Source organism: Camelina sativa, chromosome 15 (genome assembly GCF_000633955.1).
Source record: "Camelina sativa cultivar DH55 chromosome 15, Cs, whole genome shotgun sequence".
NCBI lineage: Eukaryota > Viridiplantae > Streptophyta > Magnoliopsida > Brassicales > Brassicaceae > Camelina > Camelina sativa.
The window spans coordinates 9,455,704-9,465,878 of NC_025699.1; the positions used below are offsets into that span (position 1 = coordinate 9,455,704).

The 10,175-nt window shown below is 36.0% G+C and overlaps 3 protein-coding genes across 3 annotated transcripts; 2 read left to right on the forward strand and 1 right to left on the reverse strand.

The window, feature by feature from the left end:
- On the forward strand, positions 1–1,789 carry LOC104746198. The gene is made up of 3 exons (XM_010467617.2): positions 1–713; positions 808–1,454; positions 1,575–1,789. The coding sequence occupies exons 1-2, from the start codon at positions 114–116 to the stop codon at positions 883–885; spliced, it is 678 nt and encodes a 225-aa protein (XP_010465919.1). The 5' UTR covers positions 1–113; the 3' UTR covers positions 886–1,454; positions 1,575–1,789.
- On the forward strand, positions 1,763–3,202 carry LOC104746199. The gene is made up of 2 exons (XM_019236577.1): positions 1,763–1,855; positions 2,210–3,202. Exon 2 carries the CDS (start codon positions 2,224–2,226, stop codon positions 3,046–3,048), a length of 825 nt encoding a protein of 274 aa, XP_019092122.1. The 5' UTR covers positions 1,763–1,855; positions 2,210–2,223; the 3' UTR covers positions 3,049–3,202.
- LOC104746200 lies at positions 5,207–7,952 on the reverse strand. The gene has a single exon (XM_010467620.2). The coding sequence runs from the start codon at positions 7,909–7,911 to the stop codon at positions 5,350–5,352; it is 2,562 nt and encodes an 853-aa protein (XP_010465922.1). The 5' UTR covers positions 7,912–7,952; the 3' UTR covers positions 5,207–5,349.

Below are 10,175 nucleotides of genomic sequence, written 5' to 3' on the forward strand. Positions count from 1 at the left end.
GTTTCAAAGGAAAGGGAGAAGAAAAAGAAAGGAATCTTCAATCTTCATCTTCTTCTTCCCACGGCGGAGAGAAGAAACCAAAACCAATTTCTCAATTTATCAAAATTTCACAAATGGAGCTTCCTCCACCTCTACCGGAAAGATCCAAACGCCTCCATAACTTCACCTTACCTTATCTCCGATGGGGTCAACAAAGATTCCTCCGCTGCGTCAAGCTTCCTCCTCACCACCACCACCACCACCGATCTTCCCCATCTCCTTCTGATCATCGTAGTAGATCCAACAACGGTGGTAAAGAAGAGCTCACCCTCGATCTCCTCTACGATTCCGGCAACAACAACAAACCTAAGCGGCTCTCCTCCGTTGAGAGGAACAACACCAGCGGCACCGGCGATGTTGTTGCTGTTTCTGTTGCAGCAACTCGGCCGTGGAATTTGAGGACCAGGAGAGCTGCGTGTAACGAACCTGGAGACGAATCAACGAGGATCATCGAGTCTTCTTCTTCTTCTCTTCTACTACGGAGACATGAAATTGTTGGTGGACTGAAGAGAGGTAGCAGCGAAGATCATGGTGATGGAGATTTGAACAACAAAGTCAAATTCTCTGTTTCTTTGTTGAGAGAAGAAATCGAACAAGACTTCTCTGCCTTAATTGGTAAAAAACCTCCCAGGAGACCAAAGAAGAGACCAAGATTGGTTCAGAAGCAAATCAATGTATATGTCTTCTTCTTTGTTTTTGTTTTTGACTCTACCGTTCCATTGATGCTTTCTTTGTTTGTTGCTTAGAATTTGAATGTTTGTCATGCAGAATCTTTTACCAGGATTGTGGCTAGGAGAAGAAGTAACAGCAGACTCATACGATGTTCCTGAGGATGTGGAAACATGAGATAGATAAACAAAACCAATTTGGGCTGGTCAGCTTCTTTTCTATCCAAGAAAAATGTATCAACTTTGTTTTGTTTTTTCTACTCTTTGTCATTTTCGATTGTAAAAAGGAAGGAAGAAAAAATATGTAGCAATGTGCTCAGGTTTTTTAGTGATTGAAGAAGCCATTTACTTTGGTTTCCTTTAATATTCTTCTCTTGTTGTAAAAGAGACAACTTGGAGGGGTTTTTTTTTTCCGTTACCAAAGCTAATTGTAATATCTCCTTGGCAATGGAATCATCTCCAGGCTGTTTCTGTTATCAATAATGCAGCTTTTTTACATCTTTGTTCCCAGACTTAGTTTTGTCTTGTTTGCCTTACTATTAGCATCCCCCAGAGAGTTACTTTACTTAGTATCTTGCTAAGATTATGCGTAAAATATCTGATCTTGTTGTTTGTGTCAAGAACTTGATGAGAAACAGTGTATGTGCTGTTAGACAACTTTGCAGGGGTCAGACCAAGCTTCCCCTTTACCACAACTTTTTACCATTTCCAAGGGGTTTTATGAACAGCTCTCTCTCTCTCTCTCTGGTGAGTCAAGTTTTACCTAAGAGTGTTTCATTTATTGAACACCTGATGTGGGACACTTGTTACTAGCTGCAGTTAGGTTCTTTACATACTGATTCTATGTTTCATTGTTGACTGTTGTAGGGAAAAGAAAAAAACAAGATAATGCAAGGATGATCATATATGCTGATAACGGATCTTCAGAAAGCTTTTTCTTCTTCTTGAGTGTCCAAACCAGGTTGCAGTTGAAAGCCATGATCAACATGATAACAAATCTCATTGAAACACACTTCAATGTGGCTAATGTTAGCAGTCACCAGCCGGTGAGGCGAGTTGGAGGGTCCATGGTCGATGAGCAGTATCAATTGTGTGGAAAACAGAGAAGAAAGATAGAATACACTGTGTGCTGGGCGCCTAAAGTAGAGGTAATGTAATTTATTCAAACCCCTGGAAATCTAATTAGATATTATGTTCTTTTTCTCAGCCATTGTTTCCTGCAGTAGTGGCACACCACATCCATTATTTTAATTGAAGTTTTCAACCTCTAATACGTAGACTAATGCGTTTAATTCAAATGTTTCCAAACATCATGATCCCCTAAACCTTTCCTTCATCATCTTCTCATGGAAACCTTATTTCCTTTACATCTTTCCCATTCATCCTTAATCCAACTTTAAATCGCTACATTACGTGCCTTGACTTTTATCACTCCTCACGAAGGTTAGTTAATCATTTCTATGGTTCTCATTGGTTTCACTAATTTGTTTTGATAACTTCAGCAAAACGGACCATCATGATCTGCACGGAGTCAAACCACCAGCGGATTTCGTTTGCTGGTGATCTTGGCCAATCCGATAAAGGACCTGCTATGGAACAACAACAACCATCAGGCCCGGTTCGAAGAGACACTACTCTATTAGATTCATCAAACTCTGATTTCGAGTTCCACATATCAAGAAACTTTGATCCTGAAGATTCCTCACCAGCCGACGAGATCTTTGCGGATGGTATGATCCTCCCAGTCCTTCCTTTCCACGTAACCCCTGCATCCGCCACGCCAAAACGTCTCTACAAATACGAGCTCCCTCCTATCGTCTCTACTCGTTCCTTATCCTCCTCCTCCTCTCTTCCTCCTCCGCCTTTACCATTGCTTGAATACTCGAGAAAATACAGCGTGAAAGAAACTCGGGGAAGCGTTAATGGTCGAGGGAGCAGTGTAAATTCGGTTTTGGAGGCAGAGAAATCATCAAAGTCGTTTTGGAGCTTCAAGAGAAGCTCAAGCCTTAACTGCGATATAAAGAAGAGTCTGATGTGTTCGTTTCCTCGGTTAACGAGAAGCAACTCCACAGGATCAGTAACGTATTCGAAGAGGGAAATGCTTAGGGAAATTAACAAGCATAGCTCGCAGAGACATGGAGTCCCACGTCCAGGAGCAAATCCGTCATCTTCTCCTCCACCTCTCTGCTGCAGCTCGTATCAGTTCAGGCCACAAAAACAAGCCAGAAAGAATGGCGGCGGAAGGGAAGGAAGTTTTTGGATTGCTCCGGTGATCGGTGGTCCATCTCCTTTCGGGTTAGGATCCATCTTACGACTTACAAAAGAGAAGAAGAAGAAGTAATAACTGTGTGTTTTTTTTCCTTCCCAAAGTAAGTAGGAGCAGTTTGATACCATACTCTTCTCCTTACGAACTCTTTGTTTGATTTTGTTAACACATTGAGATTTATGCAACAAAATCCATGTTGATACATTTTTTTTAAATCTGATGTGACTTATTTTTCTAGCCAGATAATGTTGCAATACATGCAAATTTTGTTACTCTTCAAATGGTAATTACGTAATTTGAAGAAAAGTTCTATTTATATACCGAGAAATCTACGATAATTCTCAAAAATGAATATAACCGAACATTGGAAATTACAAAATTGGTGGGTGAAGAAAGAACAATAAAAACAAAACAAAAAGACGTGGAGATATCTCTCATTTTTGGAGATAGTACTGAGAAAGAAACTCTTGATATGAAGATGATCGTTGTTGCCATTGAGAGAGACGTAAGCAAAGCTTTTGTATCAAAATTCACTTTCCGATTTTCGAAGCAAATCTCGACTGGAGACAAGGCATCGAACAGTTCAAACAATATAAAACTATAATATACATCAAACAAATTAAAACTATATGTATACAATTATTTCACCAAAATGAAACTCTAATAATATTGACTAAATCAATTTTACACTAATAACCATACTATACCAACAAAGTTACCGTTATCAATATACTAATAAACATCAAATATTAATTTACCAATAGTTGCAATGATGATGATTAAGACTAATTCATGATGCACCTTATTTGTACAGCATTATAATGTATTTTTTGTCGATTATGTTGAATTTTTTTTTCTCCTTCTAACATACTTTTGAAATTGAATTGTTTGTTTTGTCTATTACATGATTAGTTTATTTATTTTTGGTAATCAAATTTATAACATATTCATATTTTATGTAGTTCTTAGGCTGGAATGAAGTCTTTCAAAGTAAGTAGTTCATTTCACCGTTATGAACAAATCAACTGCTAAGTGAACTAGTATTACCTTATGAACAAGTCATTCAAGCAAGTCTTAGGGATAAAGAGAGATTTACTGATAACATACTTAGTAATATACAAACGATTGCAAATATAGCAAATCAAACATTTGATCCAAAAATACAAAGATTCTCTGTGTAAAGGTGCGGTAGAGAATGCTAAACCGGTTATGTGCTTCTTGTGGCCCTTCAACTTTGTTAACACCTATAGATTAAAAGAGTTTACATTATAGATTCATTTAAGCAATGAATCAATAATTATGGTGAATCAATAATTATAGGGATATTTTTAAGAATATACTAAAATTTTAAAGAAATTTGAAAATTAAACTCAATATTATAGTTATTTGAAAACTACACATTTTGAAATGAAAATGGACATATATACTCTTTTTATTAAAAATTATTTTAACAATTAAATAAAAATAGAGGGATTTTCAAAAACACTTTTTTTCTTATGTCACTTTTCAAAAATACCTTTTTATGTTGTCTATTTTCAAAATTACCCCTTTTCAATGTATAAAATAACTAAATTCTAAGCCCTAAACTCTAAATACTAAACCCTAACCCCTCAAAACTATATCCTAAATGTAAAATAGAGAACCTAAACTTAAAAAAAAATCTAAAAATTAATTTAACATATTGTAATTGTGTAAAAGAGGGTAAAAATGAAAATATTCAAGAAAATAGGTATTTTTGATAGTGATATTTCTAACAAATTCTCATGAATCAATTATTAATAAATATAATTTGAAACGAAAATGTATTTATTGTATTCTAAATAAAGATTACATGAATCAATTTTTGATCTTAAAATTTTGAATAAAGAAAAAGAATTTAAATATTTTTGTTGATATCATTTACATATCAATTTATTAAAAATAAATAATTCAAAATTATACAATATATAGTATATATATATATATATATATATATATATATATATATATATTTATCAATGTTTTAGACTTATTCTAATTAATATTGATTTATTTATAATGTCGACTTGTTGATTATCTTTGTCATCGAATTATAATAAAACAGTTGATTTTAGCTATAGCTAGTGGATTTATAACATAGTCCACTTTTTAAATTGTTGACTTCTTTTTTTTTTCATCCACTTATTACATTTATAGCCAGATGATGTTGCAACTCATGCAAATTTTGTTTCTCTTCAAATGGTAATTACGTAATTTGAAGAAAAATTCTATTTCTATACCGGGAAATCTACGACAATTCCCAAAAATGAATATAACCGAACATTGGAAATTACAAAATTGATGGGTGAAGAAGAAACAACAATAAAAGCAAAACAAAAAAAGACGTGGAGATATCTCTCATTTTTGGAGATGGTACTGAGAAAGAAACTCTTGATATGAAGATGATCGTTGTTGCCATTGAGAGAGAAGCGTCTTGGACGTAAGCAAAGCTTTCGTATCGAAATTCACTTTCCGATTTTCGAAGCAAATCTCGACTGGAGACAAGTCATCGAACAGTTCAAGCCCTGTTGTTCCTCCATCATCAATGTCAGCTTCTTTACAACGACGCACTCTGGAGACAAACGTAGTGAGTTCTTGCTGTTTTCTGTCTGAATCAGTTGTCTTTGTGATCGGACAATAAGAAATGAACGCCTTCTTCTCCTTCTGTGAATCACTGTTGAGCCACATGTCATCGTCTCGGTCATCGCCAAGTGATATGGTCGTCTCATCTTCTTGACCTGAGTTTGCGAGCTCGCGGGTTACTTTGGATATTTGATTGCATCGGTTAGAGAACTCAGCTTCAGGCGAGAACTCTTGTTCTGAATTGAGACATCCGTTGCGGAACTCATGTAGTGTTGTGAGAACTGGAAGTGGAAGAACAGGACCAACGAGCTCAACACTGGGCTGCTCCTTCTTTGACCATTTACTACTCCGGCGTGAAGGTTTCCTTAACAAGAAAGGCGGTAGCTGAGGGAGTTCTGGAACAGCTAAGAACTCGAGAGACGGTTTCTTCTTGTCTACCAAAACATCTTCAAACTCAGAGTAGTTCGAGAATGCAAGCAACAAAATTTCTATAGGTAAGTTTGACCAGGTTTCTCTCAACGCAATGTCGAAAACGCTTGTCGGTGAATTGATATTCTCAAAGACTGCGGTTACGCTAGAGGAAGATCTATCTCTACCAAATCCGCAAATCTTCAACTTCTTACATAACTCCTCATGGCAGCTTAAGCTAAAAGATTTATTCTTCTGCAAACCTGATGATTTGGTCTTCATCTTTGAATCAATAAACCCGGCGAGCTTCCCTTTTGTGTGAGCAGAGAGATACTTGAGGTCGAGATATTTAAATCGTCTCGGGAGTTTGTATTCATCTTCATCAGGGAGGTACAGTAAGTTCACCTCGTCAGGTTTGCAGGCTGAATCTTTGTGAGCTACTAATTCTAAACTATCTAAAGGAGAAGCACAGAACTTGACTGCTTCAAGCTTCCCCGAGGATGTTAACCGAATCAAAGTAAACCCGGATGATTGATCTAATGATTCAAGTGGAAGGTACTTGTTTAGAACGCCAAAACCGAGAAAAATAACACTCTTTTTCTGCCAATCGATCCACTCGAGAAGAGACTCCTTCATCATCACTTCCCTAAAGACACAATCTCCGCATAGACACTTTCCGGCAGGTAAGAGTAGATTGTGTGGAAGCTCCCATACATACAAGGAAAAAGGATCATTCACAACAGATGGGGAAGGTCCATAACAGAACATTTGAGATTGCGCATTCCAAAACGAGCCAATTATAACGCAAGAAGTAGTTGATTCAAAAGTCCTAATTCCAAGTTCAGACAATCTATAAACATCGATAAAGCAAGGCCTCTCAACATCATGCTGCCACTTCAACAAAGGCGCTCCTGCTCTCGGATCACAGAGAAATACATAGCTCTGAGAAGCAACAACAAACCGAATACTGTCACTACCCGCCTTTGCAAAGCCAACAAACTCTTCAGTTCCAGCTATATTAAGACTCTCAACTTCCAATAAACATCTCACACTGCAATCCTCAGAGCTTCTGGTAATAGCAAAGACCGCATCAGACCGAGCAACAAGATAAACCCCAAAAGTCCAACCAAAATCACATCCTAACCAATTCCTCCTATTGACCTCATGACCTTCCCAAGAAACTTTCAGTTTGGAACCTCTAAGTCTACAATGACTCTGATTCAAATCAAACAAAAAGACCTCACCGTTCTCTAACAAGACTAAACACTCTCCAGTAAGATGAGGACTCCAAGAAGCGCTCACAATCATACACCTCTTAAACTGCTTACAACCAAGGTTTCTCAAAACCGGCTTCCCTTGAGATTCATCATACTTGACACTGAACCAATGAATCGAATACAACGAATAAACCAAAACGTATCCCAATTCGTCAGAAGAAGAACTCTTATCCGATCCAAAAACACTAACCGGTTGCACCAAAATCTTCAAAATCCGAGAAAATAATCTCTCTGTTGCCACAAAGACGTCACCTTCGTTCGAACCCATGACTTGTAACCCACCGGAATCTCCAATAGAAAGCAGCAAGAACCCAATCCGATCAAGGTTAGTCCCCGTGGGGAAAAACACCAAGACTGAATTTTTACTGGGGAAAGGTAGAAACTGGAGACGATTGTAGGAGAGAACCCTAGCTGTATCATCGTGCGGATTGAAAATATTGAAAGAGGCGCCGACGATTGCGGAAGAATCCGACGGAGGGACGCCGGAGACGGAGAGAAAACGCGCGGGAGTTAAGTGAGGGACAGTAGAGAGAATCGGAGGAGAGAGAGAGGGAGAAGAGAAGAGTAGCTCCGAATCTGATGGGTTCGAGAAGTAAGGACCAACGGGAGAGGAGATGCAGGTTTTGCGTCCCCATTCATCTGTAATCTCCATTACAACCAAAGCGGCTTTTGTTTTCTACGGCGATCGGCGGTCAACTGAGCACTAAATTAAATAGGTTGGTCGTTAACCGAGCCAAATTCCAAATTCCAAATTTTTTTATTTACTTCGAGTAATAAGTATATTTGCAACACATTATGATGTAATTTGAATATGATTTGATTTGAAATTTTTTAAAACAAAATATATCATCCAATCTATAAAAAAGGGTTTTCTCCATGTTCTAGATTAACAGGTTGGTAAATTAAAATTTATACAGGTTGACAAATAAATAAATTTTATTTACTCATAATTACAATATTATAATTACTACTTTAAATTATTTCAAAAATAATAATACAAATACAAATACTAACGCAGACAATATAAAACTATAACTAGATTAAGACCTGTGCTAGAGCACGGGTTGAAATTCATTTTATTTATATTGTATTTTTTTTTATAAAATATAAGTTATGTTATTGTTTTTAAAAGTTTTTTTTGGATAAAACATTATGTAATAAAATCATATGCTAAATATGAAGGCTTGAAAAAAATACATATTTTGTAAGTTTTATATTGTTAATGACTCTAGATAATTATCCGTGCTATAACAATGGTTAAATTTTATTTCGTAATCTATCTTGTAACCCAATCAATCTATCAATTTCGTAATCTATCTTTGGTTAACGTTGTGGTCTATCGATAAAATCTGTGGAAAATAAATTTGTAATATTGTGTTGAAATACCTTTGGAAACAACGTGATATATGACTAAAATCGTCCAAAAATACAGTTTGGAATATCCATGATTTCATTTGTTACTATTAATATATCAATTATCAATTCGAATATTCATAATATTTGGGTGTAACCATTAATATTAATATATAGATTAATTTATAACCTATTTGTAACTATTTCTAACCATTTATTAGAAATAAAATGTCTACAACAATTATGTTGTGTACTTCTCTTTTATTAAAAAGAGGATATACATATAATAAATTAAAATACTCTAATATTCTAACTTAATTGGTATAATAAATTATACAATTGCTCAGGTATAATTCGACAAGATTATGAAATAATAAGTGTTTTAAAACTATATACATACAACTATTTCGTCATATCCAAAATGAAACTCTAATAATATGGACTCAAGCAAATTAACACTAATAACCATGCCAACAAAGTTTCAATTATCAATATACTAATATACATCAAATATTAATTTACCAATAGTTGCGATGAATTTTTTTTTTAGTTTTTTGAATTTTATTGCTACTATGTCGTAGACAATTTTTTGTTTGAACTGAACTTATTATTATTATTTTTTTTTAACACTGCATACTTTATTAATTATTAGGAAATGTTGACATTGTGAAAGATAGAACGAATACATAGAGGAATTGATAAATGAAATATGAAACCTGTGGTTTCATGTCTTTGAGATTTGGCCAACTTATCAGCTAGGGAGTTTGTTTGTCTTGAAGTCCATCTTAATAGAACAACATCAAAACGCCTTATCCACCCTCCTATATCTTGAATCCAGTTGTTGATATCAAACCTTCTTATTCCAGAATTGATAATTCCTACTAGAGTTTGGCAGTCTCCTTCAAATATGACTTTACGGTACCCACTTAACCACGTTTGACGCATCGCTAATACTAGGCTTTGACATTCAGCTTCCAGCGCAGAAGTAACAGCACAACCTGTGGCTTGACTTGCTTCACAAAACTGCCCTTTCTCATCACGAATAATCCAAGCTGCTGTTGAACGTCTCTCATTGTTGATAAAACTTCCATCATAGTTGCACTTTAACCACCCTTGTGGGGGTGGCTGCCACGAAGTAGAAAGGTTAATTCTGTTGGTTGACCGTTGTGATTCTTGGAGATTACTTCTTTTCTTCTCTTTGTCGACTGCTAACCATTCATCAGTCTCTTGTTTTGCTTTTTTGAGATCTTGGAACCAATTGTTATTCCTGTTTTGGAATGTTAACTTGTTGCGACTCGTCCAAAGCTTCCATAAGATCCAGAACGGGAGAAGAGATAGACGGTCAAATATCCTTCGATGCTTGTGAAACTCAAAGATCGCCTTCAGTTTTGCTTCGAGGGTGACGTTTGGATTTAGAAGGCATGTGATCGGTATATTAGATGCACGCCAAATTTGCATCGCGTGGGGACAAGAGAAGAAGAGGTGCTCAGTTGTTTCCATTTCAGTAACACATCGTTGCAGGTGCCATCCGAAGACATGTGACATCTTTCCAATTCATTTTCG